General features: G+C 37.6%; 2 protein-coding genes across 15 annotated transcripts in view; both read right to left on the bottom strand.

Moving 5' to 3' along the window:
• Positions 1 to 6,235, bottom strand: part of LOC103707995 (1,4-alpha-glucan-branching enzyme 1, chloroplastic/amyloplastic) — a 32,130-nt gene extending 25,895 nt beyond the window's left edge. Inside the window, exons 1-3 of one of the 2 annotated variants that reach the window (XM_039133335.3) lie at positions 5,884 to 6,235; positions 3,408 to 3,565; positions 2,377 to 2,630 (exon numbers count right to left, since the gene is read on the bottom strand). In XM_039133335.3, coding sequence (XP_038989263.2) covers positions 2,377 to 2,630; positions 3,408 to 3,565; positions 5,884 to 6,007 — 536 coding nt within the window. In that variant the 5' untranslated portion in view covers positions 6,008 to 6,235. The remainder of the gene's footprint in view (positions 1 to 2,376; positions 2,631 to 3,407; positions 3,566 to 5,883) is intronic. The other variant, XM_088720713.2, reaches the window with a different exon arrangement.
• Positions 6,236 to 8,524: 2,289 nt separating this feature from the next.
• On the bottom strand, positions 8,525 to 18,568 carry LOC103706161 (ubiquitin-protein ligase). Of its 13 annotated transcripts, none has more exons than XR_603929.5 (19): positions 18,183 to 18,568; positions 18,040 to 18,090; positions 17,442 to 17,562; positions 17,042 to 17,183; positions 16,882 to 16,931; positions 15,586 to 15,674; positions 15,387 to 15,495; positions 15,101 to 15,137; positions 14,823 to 14,968; positions 14,011 to 14,569; positions 13,544 to 13,819; positions 13,166 to 13,311; positions 12,109 to 12,450; positions 11,641 to 12,026; positions 11,466 to 11,521; positions 10,607 to 10,687; positions 9,274 to 9,318; positions 9,124 to 9,198; positions 8,525 to 9,038 (listed from the first exon to the last, which is right to left on the bottom strand). XR_603929.5 is itself a non-coding variant. In XM_008790192.6 (19 exons), the coding sequence occupies exons 1-19, from the start codon at positions 18,353 to 18,355 to the stop codon at positions 8,868 to 8,870; spliced, it is 2,913 nt and encodes a 970-aa protein (XP_008788414.3). In that variant the 5' UTR covers positions 18,356 to 18,568; the 3' UTR covers positions 8,525 to 8,867. The 13 variants fall into 13 exon arrangements, 4 of the variants coding, with proteins under 4 accessions (XP_008788414.3, XP_008788422.3, XP_008788430.3 ...); XR_603928.5 differs by having other exon boundaries at positions 9,124 to 9,192; XR_603932.5 differs by having other exon boundaries at positions 11,664 to 12,026.
• Between the last annotated feature and the right edge of the window lie 106 nt (positions 18,569 to 18,674).

Genomic DNA, 18,674 nt, shown 5'->3' with positions numbered 1-18,674 from the left:
AAACATTTGATATAAGCCAGCATCCAATTAAGAAGGCTATCAAGTGTAATCTAATTAGTAGCCCGTGTAACACCTAGACTCAATATTTCTCCAATAGTCAACTTCCTCATTAGAACCAAGACCCATGTGTGATTGTAGATAAACCTGATGATGGATTCGGTTGTCTCTGCAACCTCCTTAACCCTGCAAATATTCCCGATATCCATCAGCAAGAGGTCGATGCAATGTGGAGCCGCATCTCCATCAACAACTCACCGACAGCCTTATACTTTGGCCCATTATAAATAACCACCTGCATGACATTCTACTCTTCCACTCGATCTATCACATTCTTCATCAATTTGAGAATGTATTGTGCCATGCAACTTATCTGAAGCATCAATTGACTTGTCAAAGAAGATCTTCATGTCACAATAAGTCAGAAGTTGATGATGCTTCGCCTGCTGGGATCCATCCACCCATCACACATTACTGTTAGTCCATAGGTGCCCCATTTGCTCTAATATGCTTCTATCTAGTTTTGAAGCTCCTTTTTTTTAGAAAATAGTAAAATTTCAATATGCTACAAAAAAATATATTTTCTATTTCAGAAAATACTTCTGAGTTATCTTTACGTAGTATTAAGTTTCATAATTGTTTGTATTATTTTATTTTTTTATTATTTTTTAATCTAAGAAATGATTATTAAATAAATAAATAATTCAGAAAATTATTTTGATCTTAGATCCATGTAGAACCCACCCTGGATGCCACATATATTTCTTTCAACCCACAGACATGCATAGAAGACCACTTTTTTGTGAATTTAATTTAAAATTTGGGCCTACGTCACTATTCACATGATCATGTCCAAACTTGAATAAAATGATATGAAATTTTTATCAAGATTAGGATTCATACCCCTAAGCATGGTTCTTATTTTACAGTATTTTTTAAAATTTTATATTATTTTAAAATTTTTAATCTAAAATTATTTTTTTATTTAAAAATTACAAATTTAATAAAAAGCTATGATCTTGGTGTCATGCTATATATTTTTCCTAGATTTACAACATACTATTAAATGACACCAACATACAAAAATTTAACATCACTTTCGCCTATCTTTTCAATTTATGGCCAATTTTTGGCCTCAAAATAAAAAGATACATAAAATAAGTGAGGACAAGTTGCATTACTTAATTTCAGCTAAATTTCAGGCTGAAATCCACTGAAATAGTCTAGAGTTGGCCCATTTCATTTTTTTTTCACAAAAATGGTGTGCAGGGGAGGAGGGGTGCTGAGAACCTCTCATGGGGGTTCTCAACACCCTCTATAAGTGATCCTCACATGACTGATAGGAGGGGGTGCCTCATGCACGCGGCATGCGAGGAGGATGTGCACCAGACATGTGCGAGACCCGCGTGAGGTGCGAGGGCGGGGCGCAAAAGTGGGCGAATGGGCTTGGTACCAAGCCTGAACTGGTGTGAACCGCCTAATTCGCAATGATACTGCTCTAAACTGGCCGATTCTGAGCAGTTCGGGTGATTCTCCGATTCGAGGGGCCGAATTGTCCTAGTTTGGCCTCAAATCGGTATGCTCTGTACCGTCCGGTTCGGGACGACCCAGCATACCTTGATATGAATACTTAAGGCCATGTGCTTCTGGCTTTATATCAAATTTTGTAAATTGTTGCTATCACATATGTGTATGTTTGCCTTTGTGCACTTGAATGTACACATGAGAAATTGCAGTAATTTACAGCTTCCAACATATTAATTTCAACTTCCATTCATAAATGGGTAAAAGCATAGTGTTGTGAAGTTTTTTCAATTCTTGGTGATATAGATTACCTACTAAGCTCCACCTTTTCTATTATGAAGACTTCATTATGCAACATCAGGCTCCTTCGGAACCATCAGTGTTGCCGGAACCGCATAAGAACACCTTGGTCTTTTTGTAGACAAACAAAACCTTGGTTTCTTTCAAAATGTTGGTCCAATAAGCTCATTCCAAGTGGCCCAGTAACAGATTTTAAGGCCTGCTGTTTTAGTCAAATGCATATGACTAAGTTCATTATTCGGACTCTGCGACAACCTCAGAAGAAGAGATGAACTTACTTGAAGAGTGTTGCTGTAGTCTTGCAACAAATAATGGGCATAAAGTGGCATCTTTAAGTGATGAACTGAAAAATGTATACAGAATAAATGTTCTTTCTACAGCATAAGTATTGGTGTTTTAAGACTCATGATTTACCATATATGCCAATGACCAATTCTTTCTCAATTGCTTTTTTGTTTTTACATTACCAGAATATTTCGGCAAAATTATCAAATTCACATCACCATGCTGGAACAAAACATCTTTTAAAACATGTCATAGCAAAGAGAAGCCTACCGATGATCAAGATGTGCACGATGGCCTTCCAAAGATGGGTCAATTTCATAAATTCTTTTTACGCTACCAGGTGGAGCAATAAATCTGGGCTTCTCCTCAATTTTTTCAATGGTCTGATTGGCTTGAGAATGTATAGACTGTTTAGCACCTTCATTCATGATTTCATCATCCATGGCTTCTGAAGACATGGGTGTTTGCCCGGCTTTTACCTTTCCCTCATCTTGAATGGATAGACCTGTTGATTCTTGTAATACCTACCGAAAGAATCACATGTAGATCAGTCATGAAAAAGGGCATTGTCAGGATGCAGACTTGCATGAAATTATATATGGAAGTTTTTTTTATACAAAATTACATATGGAAGTTTGACACAAGCAAATATTTTCAAAGAGTTTTTGGGGGAAAAATAAGTGATATCAAAACATTAAGAAGAAAAAAAAAAGGTTCGTCGTATTGGTACCAGACCCCGTCTCGGTGCCACACTAGCATAGTATCCATCCGGTACGGTACGCCCAGTACCATTCAGTACAGTACAGTACAGTACGGCATACTATGAAAAAAAGTGATATCTGAATCAGCTTCCTTGAAAATACATTGAGCAAAACCTGCTTTGGCAACCTAAGCATATGGAGGAGAAGCATATATGCCTGATTAAGAACTCGATGAACAAAAATAGATGTTATCTTTTCGCTTCCTTGTAAGAGAGGAGGTCGGAGTTGGGAGGAGGTGGGGTAAGGGGTTGGGGAGGAAGCGCTAAGATTTGAAGATAAAATACAATTCTGGGTTCACAATAAAACCAAATGAGGCCTAAAGTGGCCAAAGATCCACACGAAGGCAAAAATTTATGGGCGAAATTAATCAAGAAAGTTATAGGAACTTAGTCGACTCTTTAGCAAAGATTGTATTCCTGAAAAAACATTACTTGCTCTTCCATTTTTTTGTTATTGAGCTCGGTTAATAATAGGAAACACATTAAATAACATTGCAAGACTATGTAAAAATACAAGGAATTTTCCTATCCTAGCATACACCTGCAGGTCATCATGAGAAACTTCAGGGTTCCCAATTGAATCTGTAGAAGATGACAAGCCATCACTTTCGCCACCTGGAGCCAGCACCTTTCTAGATGCAGCAGCAGTTGTGGACGCAGAATCAGGGTCATAAGAAGAATTTCCAGCAAGTACTTTCCCTAAAAAAGAAATCTAGTAAGCATTACACTAGCAGGAATACATATGTTTTAAAGGAAGAAGACAAAATAGATAACACACCAAAGCAAATTACTTCTACTCTTCTATAACACTTCTATAGCTAATGTGTTGTCTTCACATCTCTCATCTGAAGTTGATTCCATAACCATGACCAGTCTCATCCCTTGCATCCACATGAGGCAAGTTCATCTTAAGTTTAAAGTGCATTCCTGAGCATTAGCATAAGATAGTTCTTCCCCTTTTTTTATTCTTTTTTCCAAATCCTCTTTCTTATACACCTGTATCTCAGGGTTCTTTGCCCATAATACCAATTGGAGCTTCAATGCTTCTCAAAACTTTTATGCTGCATGGTTCCACACAGCTTGAGCACAAACAGTTTTTTCTTGATTTTGAGAGCTTGAACCCATGATAACATTAGAATTTGTTGGTAGCTATTCAACTTTGTAGTTATATATGTTCCCAATAATCATTGTTGACAAATTTTGCATTACAGAATAATCTAACCTTCAGAATCATCAGTATTTTCAGATCATCTTTTGTAATCTAAGTAAAGCATCTCCAAGTGGTCTCCCTACTTTTCTCCATCCAAATATACAAAATTAGCATGTCACAATCATGATGAAAACTTTCAAATGTGATCCAAAGCATTACCCTAGCGTTCCCTAAAGAAACTAGCACTCCAAAATGTTGTCCAGATATATAGAACTCCATGTGCCCTGCTCCAATCTCAAGATCATTTCCTAATATCCAGATTCTTAAAATCACATAATGTCTAGGGTAAAGTCAACAGGGCGAACCTACAGAAATGTCTTTATGTACCTAAAAGATCTGAATATGCTATTTATAAGAGAACAATGCCAATGATTTGGCAGCTCCACTTCCCACTCACGGCCTTTTCTTCCAAAAACATAATCCTCATATGTACCATGCTCACAACCAATAGACTCTCCCATTTCATGATTTTCGACATGAAATGGATAAAATACTAGCCAAAGACAACCGAAAAGATGGATCACGCGAACTCTTCTGTTGAGGAACTAAACTGAAAATAAGGCCGTAGCTCCACCAAGCAGGTTTTGTCAAGCTAGAAAGCTTATTGACATGCTAGATGTTGTCATGGGATGCCTAGTCACCTTTCATCATGCAAGTGCCCAACATGATTGTGTAAGAAATGCAACCCACAATTTTTCAAGCATCTTGTAAAACATTAACAACTATGGGGATTCTTTTCTAAAGCATGAATGTATCTACTATCATGCCACCAACATATATATCCTCAAAATCTTTGAGTAAATACATAAATAAGAAGGCTTGCACATATCAATACCCACAACTACTCAAATTCCTTTGTCTTGGATATTTGCTTCTCATATCTTGTCTCCTTGCTTGGTCAAGCAAAGTCAATGTGCAAATTCCCATAGTATGGTCATAATCAGGAATAAGGGCTCTGAGAAATCAAAATATACATCTCGACAAGATGCATAACCCGTCAGTCTCCAAGTTCAAGGAACTATCAATTTAATGCAAAGCTTACAAGTAAAAACATTGTAATACAATTTTGTTCTATTTTCTCCTCAGCTCCGACTCCAAAAGGACACAGTTTTCTAAGTTCAGACCTATTAATAACCTAGTGCCCCCACACCATAACACCCAATCCTTCCTCAATGTCACAAACGAACCTGCTTAACAAAAAGACAAGAAAATTTCAATCGCAAGAAAAGATCACGGCCTTCTTTTCTCCATGTCATTTTTCTTTCTTTTACTCCAATTTATAAAATCTAAGTATCTAACACCACACACGAAAAAAACTTAAATCCAAACAGAACGCATAGCATAGCACATAAAACATACATATATGGGTATCCTCTCATTAAATTTAAGAGAGAGAGAGAGAGAGAGAGAGAGAGAGAGAGAGAGAGAGAGAGGGAGGGAGGGAGGGAGGGAGGGAGGGAGGGAGAGGGAGACATTTTGATATAAGCAAAAAACATCAACACCCCATCATTAGAAACAACTGGAGAAAAAACATTAGAACAATTGACAAGATCCAAGAAAGTGAACACAGATCACAGGCCAGCGTACAGAAAACATTCGCAAATTGAAAGAACAAGAGAAGAATCGAACCAGAGTACAAGAAACAGATAACAGCAAAAAGTTTGATCATCAAGAAGCGAAACAAGAACGCACTACCTCAGATTACCGAACAGAAGCATCAAACCGATATCCAAGAAACTCCAGCAGAACCGAGTCAAGAACACGACAACAAACAAGGTTCGGAGCGAGAAAGACATAAAGAGCTTACGCGGTAAAGAGTCCTTCTTCAAGAAGGTGAGAGATGCATTTCCACCGTTCTTGCGATCGCCATGGATCACGGATCGAGGTGATAGCGCCAAAGAGAACCGAATCCCCGCGAACGCGAAGGCCATCGATCAAGAATCAGGATCAAGTTCTAGGGCTGCAACCATATATCTCCAGGCTTGCTGCAACGTGAAGAAGACGGAGTTCTGGTTCTTGCTGCAGATCCAAGTGGAGTGGGGGTTAAGAGTGAGGGGGCAGGCGAAGGGCGCGACGGATCCCAAGCTGAGCGCCCTCTCTCTCTCTTGAATGATTCGCTGCGGGGTCGCTACGTGTGCGGCGGGGAGCTGCATGGAGATAGGAGTGGGGCCCAGCACAGCTGTCCTCTTGTAACGGAGCGGGCGAGCGGAAAGGAGGGGAGGGGAACAGGGCCGAAAGGCGATGGGAAAGGCGGTTTGCTTTTACTTTTTAGAACCCCCCCCCGGCGGGAAACTGGATATTAATATTGACAATAGAGATTTCGGGATTTATGTGGGAGGACCAATCATAGGTGTCTATCTGATCAGAAACGAATTTGTTCAACTTTAGACGTTGAATCCGAGTTCATTCCTCGAGCTGGAGCACGAAATCATATGATCTGACTTCAAATAACTACAATTTGTGATCGTTCAGATTTCTTTTCATAGTTTCATTTAAATTCAAAATTTAAACGGTTGCTTGCCAAAAACTGAACATGTAAATGTCATTCACTAATACATTGATAAAGTGATGGATACGATCCAGCCTATCCACGTCCTTTGACGAACGGAAGATGAACAAAATTTGTTGCTAGATACATTGGTACTGCATTTGATGCTGGAAAAAAATTGTTATAACGCAACACATCCTTAAATTTCACAAAGCACATATCTTCGATTTCACCTGCTGATCATCCACCAGTCATTCTAAGCACAAGTTGGCAATCAAGAAACGGATTTCACTTAAAACCCATTTGTTTAGCCAAAAAATGAAATGAGATCAACCTAGTCGAACTAAAAAGGGCAATGCCTTTTTTTTCAAAAAAAAAGGAAATTAGGAAAAAAAAATGCCTTCATCCGTTGATCCACACACTTTATTTATTTATTTATTTTTGGTACAAGATCCACACACTTTATCAGAGCTAAGATTCAATCACTGAGTTCCATCCCATTAAAATCCAAGCAGCAGATTGCTGAGCACTCGTGGCCGCACAAGTGGGCCAACATGGTCGAAGGACGCGCCACTGTGTCTCAGCACCGATCCTCGGCATTGCTGACGAATATCCATAGCCTCTCTCAGCACCGATCTCTGTTGGGTCCATCCTTGAAAAGACACTGACGATGGACCGTCACTTTATATGATTTTTTTATGATAAATATTGATCGAATCGACCATCCGAGTACCAGTTATTGCGGCAGAAAAGATCATGACAACGCAAAGAACAAAAGATGAGGATGGAATGGCCAAAAATAAGAGCCGTGGTGATTTTGTTTTTTAAGAAAAGGAGACTACTGTCTTAAGAACCATTAGTCACAGAAATTTTTACTTCGGAAGACTAACACATATTTATAGACATATGGACTAACGAAGCTTTGGGGATGAATAAGAAATTTGAGAATGTCCACAAGCCAAACTGGACAAGATAACATCTGAAATCATAGATACATCATCCATATTGAGGATAATTAAATAAATATTTATATAACTGCAACTAAAATAGGCCTGTCAATTTTTTAAATAAAATTAAGAAATAAATCAATCATGCTAGCCAGCTAGAAATTTTCTGAACTGTGCATCTCTTCTAGGTCAACTAGTATCGAGCATCAATACTTTATGCCCAATATTCAACCGATGGTTCTATAAAATAAGTGATCAATGTCTCTCAACTTCTGCAACATAGCAAATTGCAGTTCATATGATTACTGTTCCATGACGAGTACGTCACAAGATATAAGAAACTTGTTAAGGATGATATTTTAAGAAAGTTGAACAAAAATAAAGACGGCATGTCAAAATTGATGGAACGGATATAATTTGATAAAAAAATCTTCCAAGGAAATTTTTTAGAGAAAAATAATTCACAATGTCATACACTTCGCCATATAAAAGATCAAACCATATCCTCGAAAGCTATATTAGGGTTGAGAGTATGACTGCATGAAAAAAAATCACCAACCATGATGTTCCTCCAATCATAAGTCAAGCTTTGCTTTGCTAGTGGAGTCTAATGCTGAATGGAAGATCAATTCTTGTTCACCATGGTCAAAGTTTGATATCATTCCTCAAATTACTAGACCTTGAATTCTTTTTCACCATTGGATGGAACCTCAATCTCGTAGGAAGATGAAATGCTCATGTAGCAAGGCCTAAGGACCGGTGCAGTGGTTCGATGGGGTATTTGGATAGGATAAATGGCTATGGATGTTTACATTGCAGGAGGAAATCATACATGAATCCAACCATATAGACAGGTGATTAGCACGTCCGAATTCATATCCTTTCAAGCCGTCACATTAGCGAAGCCATTGAAAATTTCTGGATTGACTTCGCTCTTGAATCTGTCCTCGCAATCCATCAAGATATCTTGACAGACAGGGAAAGAGCAGTTAGATATGAAAGAGAATAATACGAATATTGAACAGTTTATTTTATTGAGCCTATATTTAGTTGTACAACCCGAATTATCATCCTTGTAATTGCCAGTGTCCTGTAGCAATCTGAAAAATATGGCACCTTAATTTCGATCTTTTCCTAAGTGATTGTGAAAGCCCAAAAGATGTTCTTATAATTTCCAGTACAGCCAAATTCTCTCTCTAACACACACCTTTATATAGCATCATGTGTCTCAACAGCTCCTGATTCTCATCTGAGCAGTTGCGCTTTACTGTTTCTTACAAAACTGAGGATGAGGTATAGCTTTGGGCAATATCTGTCGTCTGTGAGCCCAGACCTTGATTTGCATTTGTCCCCACGCTATATTCTTTCTTTCACCATTGTTGTTCGCAGTTCCTTGCTATTCCACTCTAAAACAATAGTTTCCTTATGCACTGCCTTGAATGTCTCCACTGTCTGAAGCTCAAATCCACATCTCTGGGACTTGCAGCGACTAATTTTCACAGTGCTGAGGGAATATCTCTCAGCATGCTGCAATCAGTAAAACAAGGAAAGCATCTTTCGTATAAGCAATGAAATTTATAGTTATTTTGATATCCATTATGAATTTACTCACACTTGGGCTGTCAAAACCTCCTTCACAAGCATCGCAGAGATCCAGTGCCACTTTCCGGAGCACCGGCAACTGTAACTGATAGTGGAGCTCAGTGTCTTGTCAAACTTAACCCACAGTAGGGAGGAAAATAGAAGAAAAATGAAGGTGTACCTCTAAAGCAGCATCACATATGAAGTTCCTTCCAATACCTCGCCCCTACAATTCAATTACGAAAAATCAGTTTAACAGACTGGAATATTCATCAAGAATAGCATTATGATCGACATGGGATGATTAAGAATTCCTATATGACTTGTGCCATATCATGCCAATACAAGTTGTACAATAAAAAAGCTTGTAAACATGTGATAATCATAACAAAACCCTTGAAGATGAAGAAAGACTATAAACTTTTCCAATCCTTGTAAATCTGCATAAGATCATCTTCTTTGCCTAAATTTGAAGTTGAAAAGGTAGTAAACTTCCATGACATGTGATGCAATCTTCCTTTATGCAACTTTGTTCTCGTCTAATATTTTCAATGTAACAAAAAAAATCAGAAGACAAAAATGAAAAAGTAGCAACTACACCACACTCAACAGAACACATGGGAACAAATGCAGACAGGTTCAAAATTGCATTGACTAGAGATGCATAAAAAAGATAGCCTAAAAACAGGTTGTCATTTTCAAATGCAATTATAATAAAAAAGTGTATCAAAGTAGGTCAAGGCATTTTGGAAAATCGGCAACTTTCAAGTGGTCAAACTGTAAAGCTGCTCATATTTGAAGGCAGAGCACTTAGCAAGAGCAAACCATCACACTGGTTTATAATAAGAATAAAAGTTGAGATCACATCAGGTTTTAAACTTTAGTGCTGAGCAAGCCTACACATACAAAACATAGGCAGTCTAATGGCTGAGAGTCATTCAGCATGCTGTATCAAGGTAAATATCAATGCTTAGTCTATTCTGACATTCGACTTCTGAATGAAACTGCCTAGCTAGTGAATTTTACAAAAATGGAAATAACTTTAACATTTTTTATCTCAGCTGAGTTACTTTGCTTGGAACACAGGAAGTTTTTTTTTTTAATCCTAACCGAGTTACTTAAATTGGAATCGAGGTTCGCCGTCTCGATACAAGACCCCATAGCGGTACCACACTAGCACAGTATCGGTATGGTATGGTATCAAAACTTTTTTGGCGTATCGAGTGTCGGTATACTACCCGTACCGGGTATCGGTACCGAACCGGTGCGGTATGGTACACCTTCTACCGTCCGGATCGGGCCGGTACGACATACCATGCTTGGAATATAGAAAGTTCTTTGGAGTTTTAAAACTCTCTTTAGCAAGAATCTCAGCATACAATACATAACTATAAATGAAAGTTGCCTCTAAGATAAATTCATAATTGACATTGCCTCCTAGAGGCATTTATATTCCTTTCACATGACATGAAAGTAGCATCTAGGTTGAGAATAAGCATCAGTTGGGCACTCACATTGTGGCGTAATAAGAGATCTTCAACAGCTTTGCAATTGAAGAGAAAAGAAACTCCATTCGAAGTTATTTTGCCACAGTCCTGATGAATGAAACAAGAACATAATCAAAACGGAACAAACTACATGGGTGCATAAAAAATGTTAGATAAGATAGCCGGTACTTGAATATATGATTCTTTACAAATACGGCCATTCTAGGGAAAACATATCCCTGAAAATCAATACAATTATTCCAACCATTTTATTCAAATGTCGTAATATATTTCTACTCATGAGTGACATTTTTAGTAGAATAACAAGTTGATACAAAAAGGAACTCCCAAAAAACGTGAGAGCAAAATGGTGGACAGCGAATGGATGCCTGACCTACTAGTCAACTAATGAATCATGAACATCCATAATCATATAACCTCCTCTTTCTGGTATTGCTGTATTGTCGATATGAGATGGAAGTGCATATAGTAATTCAAAGAATGAAGATACAGCAATGATTTTCAGATTTCTTCTACAATCAATATGACGACTTTTAAAACAAGAAGAGTAAAGGTGACATGAGAAAAAAATTTATAAGACCTGTAAGATATTTCAGCCACTGTAACTCTTATTAGGGAATACTTCATAATTTGTTGCGTAAACATACTACTTAACCATAGCTATTTATTATTTATTGACCTTTTGGTATCCCGCCATAGAATGATTCCTCCATTTATTAATTCATGACAATCATAGATTATTCATAGTCTCGTGGCTTTTTAATCAATAGACAGATGACCTAAAAAACCACATAGAAGTACGGAAGCTGGAGAATAGCCAACTAGCAAAGGTAGATGCACTAAAATGAGACCATCTCAAACAAACCTCCAAATGAATATATGTCAAGCCTGGCCATCCAGAAGAAATGATTTCTTGTGAGTCTGCAAGAAAGCCAATAAATTAAATAAGTTTGTCAGCAACTGCGTTGGAATAAAGGCAGTGAGGACATAAAAGCATGTACAGGAAAAAGTCTCCCACATGCACTGCAACTTATATACACCTATTAAATGCAGTGTGTCCCACCCAAGAATCAAATGGGACCCGCACAGCAGTCAGACTGTGCAGCTCAGAGAAAATGTTGGTGTCCTTTGCCAACACATGCATGGATGTCTGGATAACCTCTTAGAATTTTTACACATAACCTGAATCAAGAAGTTTGCACCCTGACAAAGAAAGTTCAACAATGTTTGAACAGTTCTCGGTCAGGATTGCCAAATCATTATTTGTCATCCATGGAGTTACCCACTCTAGCCTCAGTGACCTTAACATTGGCATGCTGGTCCGAAAGCTAAACGAAGTCAGTTCACCAAGACAGCAGCGTAATCCTAGCACCTGCAGATGTTTTAAGGATTCCAGGATACTTCTCAATATACTGTCAGAAATCACCTGGTAAACAGGGAAATTTATTATTGAAAGAAATTTATATAGTAGTAGCGATTTGTGTGATGTAATATAAAATTGTAATAACCTGAAAAATAAGAATGACAGACTCTAGCAGTGGACACATCTTTGGAAGTGCACAGAGCACATAATGGCCCGGTGATGCACCAATACCGAGAGTTATTCCTCTTAATTTTCTCATAGCGGGTTCTAGTTCTTTCATTGTTAAACAGGAAAATCCCCATCCAAAAGCCAGTTCTTCCATGATGCAACTCTTACTTAACTCGTGAAGAAGATCTTCAAAGCTGGCACCACCAGTGAGCATCAAACCATCACAATTGGGCTGATGCAAGTTTCTACAGCCAGTCGCTTTCAAGATCCTGACACCCGGATTTTGCCTAATAACAGAAGTTAAAGCTTGCATAGAAACCTAAAATTCACAAGCAGAACTCATGTTAAAGAGTAGAACATAAAATTATTATCTCAAGCTAATGACAATTGTCAACACGGATAAGGAATTCATATAAATCCACCATGCATGAGTAAAGCAGTATATTTATGTATAGAATCTTATGTATAAAGGTTAGTCTTACAAAGTAAATATTGGCTATTCACCCTTATAATGGATCCAAGCCCCTGTAGTTCACGAGATAAGTCACAAGATTCTAAAGTTTTTATAGTTTCTCACCTTAAATAGTCAAAGAAGAGAACAAGAAAAGGTGCAGTAGTAGCCTCTTGTCACAACTAACGGTTTTGAAATGAGTCTGATTCTGAGGTTAATATATAATAAATGTTGTTTAACTGCAATATAATTATGAGGTTAACACCTAACATGTTTGTTCTCAATAGACAAACTTTCTTCCTTTATCTTCTTCATTTTCCAAGCAATAAAGGTTCTTCCATTTGAAGACAGTTGGTCTAAGGATTAGCACAATAACTAAACACACATGCATGCACACACACATGCACACGCACGCACGCATGCCTGCACACACCCGAGTAAAGCAAAAATGTGGCATATTCCATTCATGACTACAAGGGACACCTAAGATAACATAAAGAAAGGAACACTATAGAGATGTGGTGCATTTCAACATGAACAATCATGAAAATGGGCAAATTAGAAAGCAGTGAAGATTCATCACCATGGTCTCAGAGACATCAATGCTCTCCAGAGAGGAACCCATGAAGTTGTAAAGAACATCATCGATAAGGGAAGTCTCCCTTAAACTCAGAAGCTTCAACATATATGTATGGCTCATAAGTTGTAACATAGAAATTTGGTCAACACCTGTCGAAGAACAATAGTCATATAACAGATCCATTTGTCAGAGTTCATCGTGGATTAATCAAAACCTGACATATTGAGATATCACGTATAAAACCCAGGTCAACTAATTTTTAATGCTTCTAGTCTTGAATGCATTTTTAATGAAACTTTAAGCTCAACAGTTAGGTTTCCAATTGAGTTAAGCTTAAAGTTAAAGACAGTCTCCTGATCTTCAAAAATAAAATTAAGTCACCTGTACAGCCACTTATATCAAGTTGTTGGAGCCTAAATGCCATTGTGTTTGAATATTTGTGATTATGATGAATTTCAGGAAAGCCATATATATGACCAGAACAAAGTGTTAGAATTGAATTTCTCCCAAACGATGTGTAAGATAAAATCAGTGAAAGGATTTTGAAGCATTTGCATAGAAGCTTGGATATGCCTGCATCTGTTACAAGAGTGCACCCTTTAATGTTTAAGTAAGATAAAGAATCAGAGAGAGCAGAGAGCTTCAGCAGGTCCAGATCTGAAAATAGAAAAAGTTAAAAAAAATAAAATTACTTAATTTCTAGATGAAAAACAAACAAAATTCTAACTTAAATAATGGAAGTGAAAGAATAATAAAGAAACAGCAGGCGTGTCGTCATTAAGTGACATGTTTGTGGGGTTCAAATCAGCATTCAGGCTGACAAAACCAGTTTGAAAAACATGTCTTACCATTGAGATCATTTCGACCTTCCAAAGTCAGTTTTGAGATATTTGACAGAATTGAATTTGTCAATGTAAGCTTTTCAATATTTGATAACAATATTTCTTCCAGCATCTTATAGGGTGTGCGATCTGAAGGTTGATATCTTTCAGCACTGGCAGACAATACTGATACTTTTGTGGGTATCACGGAACTAACATCAACAGTCAAATCAACTTCAGCAATCAGAGGACACTTTTGTATCAAGCAATACAAATCTTCCAATTTAATTTGCAAACAATAAGATGCTTTTAATGTTCTTAATGATGGCAATGCCAAGTGCAACCATATAACAGCGGCAGCAGAATGGACCCTTGAACACTTAGATATATCGATCTCATGCACAGCTTCAAAAGATAACATCTTAATTGACTTCATCAAGTTTCGATAATGATCTGCAGTGTGACGATCAAGTCCAGTAAAAGCAGATAAGACTGTTTTCCTCAATGCAGCATCCAAATTAGATGGAAGCACCGCCAGAAACAAAAAGGCCTCCGTTATATGGGCACAGCCTGAAAGTATTATTCTCTGGACAATGAAAGCAGGTAATATCCATGAATTACACAAAGTATAATTCTTATAAGCCAATAGACTAGAAGTAACAGAAATTACATAGCATTAAAAAAAAAGAGGTTGAACTCCTCTGGAAAATATATAGCAACTCAAATGTTTCCCTTCTTTTTCTTTATTCAACAACAAAGCATCAAAAAGAAGGAAGAATGGATGGCAGAAGAAATCAGAGTGAAGCTCAGAACTAGCAGACATAGAATATGACCAGCACCTCAGAATATCCTGTTAAACGTATTCTGAAATTATCTATCTTATCGTCTGTAATGGAACGCAATAGGCTTGAGTAACAATCCTTTATCATGTCAAGGATTGTATTAACAATCCCATCTGCAAACTGGGAAAAGTGTCTCCTTAGCCCTGCAAGTAAGGACTTTTTATAAGCAATGATTACAGTGTTATTTATAATCACTGACAATGAAAAGCAATAAATGACATCATCAACATATTTTCTCAGGCAGCTGAATTAAATTAATAAGACAATAAGCATACCTGCAGCAAACTCCAAAGGCAAAAGGCAGATCCTGACCTGGTCAGGAAAATAAACAAATGATCCTCCAAAACAAACTTAAGATAATGGCAATATTATCATTTAGAACATGCAAGCCAATGTGACAAGATTAGGAACACACTGATGCAACATTTTTTTACTGATGCTTAGACTAATATGAAGTAGAGGAATTTGCACAATTTTTCGGGTACATAATATCTGAAACTTTAGATCATAACCAGCAGATATCCATTGTCAGACATTTCTATAACAACGTTTAGTTGTTACCTTCTTAAGAATGTCAAATTTGTTATTTCTCGAGATGATTGGTAAACATTCTGAACATTTTGCATTGTTAGAAAGCCAGATCAGAAAAGCCTCACAGAGTTGCTTCTCACTACATAGGATTACAAAAACACAAAGAAAGTGTAAAGAAATTATTATGTATCAAAATATGGATTAGTCCTTAACAACGAGAAGCACCAACCTGTCCACAGTCAGCTGAGGGTCGTCTAAGGAGGAATGTAATAAGCTATATGGAATATCAGCAAACAAGCTACATGAAACAGCCCATGCCTGCAGAAATGTGTATCTCAAAATTCAGCATCCTTGATGGAAATCACTGGTTAATGATTTGGAAATGAAGTTCAATATGAAACAACTTGATAATGAACCCCCTTATTAATATGAAAATATCAAACAAGCAATTTTAGCTCACTCCCCTCCAGCACCATATTGCAACCAAGTGTAGTCCACCAATGTATGCAGGAAACGTCAGCGATTAAAAGTTCACGCAATGCAAGAACCATGAAGATTTATCACACATGCATAAACATGCCCTTTACAATAGAAGTGCTTAAATATGTTGCACCAAAAAACTACCTCTGCAATAGAAACAGATAGGACAAATATCCTTTTGGAGTATATAGCAATGAACAGAAGGGACATTATTCAACCTCACTTTATATGATGCACAAAATTTAACAGACTAGTTCATGTAATTTAGAGCACTATGACTGCAGAGTTGCAAACCGAAGGGCCCAAGCAATTCTCTTTGCCGTCGGTTCTGAGACCTTGCAACCACAAACACAACTAGTGACACTTATCCCACCTAAGAAGTGCGTCATAATTTATGCATGATGGACCTAAGTAGGGAGATTTATCCCACCTCCTGCAGGATTGAGGCTGGGGGTTTTGCGCTAATATGGACCATGTCCAAATGAGCTGCCCAAATTCATGAATCCAGCAGGAAATCTAGCCCAGTCCTGCTAGATTATTCAAACTGGCCCTTAGAGGGGAATTCACCATGCACAAGTGCAAATAGTTGATGGCAGTCTTCTCTCAAGATACAACAAACTGCTTCATAATCTTCTTAAAGTGCACTCTAATAAGACGAGTCAAGTGAACCGGAACTAGTTTTGATGGGAATAACACAAAATAAAACACTAAAATGGACGAAGGTATTAGTAAGGATCTCATGGCACTCTTATGTGGCATTTAGGCAGCCCATGAACTCCAATTTACAGGTTTCAAAAGGATATAAGCCAAGACATGATGCTTTAGAAGCATCCCTCCATGCAGCTCTTTTCATGAGAGAACACACCCTTTCATAAAGAGTAGCTGCAAGAAGAAAGGACACATCTCTTGGAGAACAACTACCGCATCCTCAAGAGATGTGTATCTTAGGGACATCCCTAAAATATGAAAAATAAAATAATATAAATTTTGAATCACAAATATTAAAAATAAAAAAAAATACAAAATTCCAAGAACTTGTACCTACAAAGTTGCGTGCTAGATAGCCTTTGCATGGTTCTGCAACAAAGCCAATTCCTGCAATCATATCCTACATCAGACCTTAATGAATACATGCCACAAATTCAGATTAACAAGCTCCATAAAGCCGATTGCATGAACAGTAAAACTGTCGCTATCAAACTGACCATGCTCCAAGCCGAAATTCCAGATTTCAATTATGGTGCCCAATGATATCTGTTGTGAAGAGAGCACTCTTTTGGAAGTGATCTTAGAAAACCAAGTTTCACATTCCAACAAAAGCTTCTCAACTCCAAAAAACAGCGCACCCTGCTAAAATAGAAGTATAAGTACTAAGTAGACTTACTTTAGAGAAAGCATACCTATATTCTCCTTTATGTAAGTGCATGTGCAGTTCAAAGCCTTTAACAAAGTACCATAAAGCTTGAGGAAAACAAATCATAACAGCAAAATGATCTGCAGTCTCTTGGGCATGGGCAACAAAAGTTATGGCAGTAGCATCAAATAAAGCATCCAGGTAAGCAGTCAATGGTGTCCTTTCGCCTTTAAAAATAACAAGTAACTTACCTCCAAAAGGGGGATAAAATTGCTAGATGTTATACTTAGCGAAGAACCATGCGTAAACTGCAGGACATTAATACTTGTTTCTATGTTCCATTGGATTGAGACATAGTTGAGGCTTGATTCACTGCAGAATGAAAAGTTAAAAGTCAAAACCATGTCATCACTTGGAACTGTATGAAATAAACTCAGGCCACACATGTAATGATGATTATGCATATACCATGAGCTGCAAGACCTCATAAGCCATAACATATATTTTAATTTGGGCCATCTAAAATGTAGCAGAAGTAGAGAAGGATCCCTTGAGATAAAGAAAATAATGGAAAGAGAAGGTACATATGAGACAACCAAATGCTACCAACTAAATCAATGGGTTTAGCCAAGAAATTAAGTGTAAATCAGTATCAATTTAAAAACCTGGCAAAAGCTTACAGAATTCCAGCAACTCTAACAAAGATTGAACTTTCTGATTTTCTTGAATTGAATATAACAAGAGAAGTACAGTGGAAAAGATAAAAACTGATATTAAAGGTTGAAAGTTGAAACAATGTAAAAAGATAATATTATTCAAAAAGAAATCAAGATTGTGATGGGAGATAACCTGAAATTTCCACCAAGAAGACCGTGAAAGTACGAAGACTGATGAATGAGCCTGAAGGAAAGAAGTTTCCCAGTGTTCATCAATCGAAAGCATAAGAAAAATAAAAATAATCCTTAAAAAATTAATAGAAAATGAGGACTGGCCTGCTACGGTTGGCCTGAACTCTGACAGTTCTTGATTGAACAATCAAAGGAAGATCCCAGGCTTCGATTTCTGATACGGAAATCGATATGACCTCCTGCTTAAGCTTCCCTTCAACCGAGGAAGGATCCGTCAATTCAAGAACGACGAACTCGTCGTCTGAATGGGAAGTCATGGCCGCTTGATTTCTTCACCTATATCCTTCGATAGAACCCTAATCCAATCCCAACCCAATCCATGGCCGATATCGGAAAGCTTAACCCTACCTCTAGATCGCCGAGCGAGCTCCTAGACGTCATTTAAAGAGATCATCACCCTCACCCAGTAATGGACAGTCCACCATGGTCTTCAAAAGATCGGGTGCACTGAATGTAACTAATAGCGTGTTGGAAACGTGCGGCGCACGTGAAATCAGGTTTTCTTTCCCCCGGCAAGATAAGAAAAGCAGTCGTTCTCCGCGGACGGCTGTGATCACAACTGATGTTCTTTTTTTT

Source organism: Phoenix dactylifera, chromosome 4 (genome assembly GCF_051530095.1).
Source record: "Phoenix dactylifera cultivar Ajwa chromosome 4, Ajwa_hap1_PhDact_Kaust_v1.1, whole genome shotgun sequence".
NCBI classification, from domain to species: Eukaryota; Viridiplantae; Streptophyta; class Magnoliopsida; order Arecales; family Arecaceae; genus Phoenix; species Phoenix dactylifera.
Note: the sequence above shows the minus strand (reverse complement) of the source record. Positions and strands in the feature narration are given on the sequence as shown.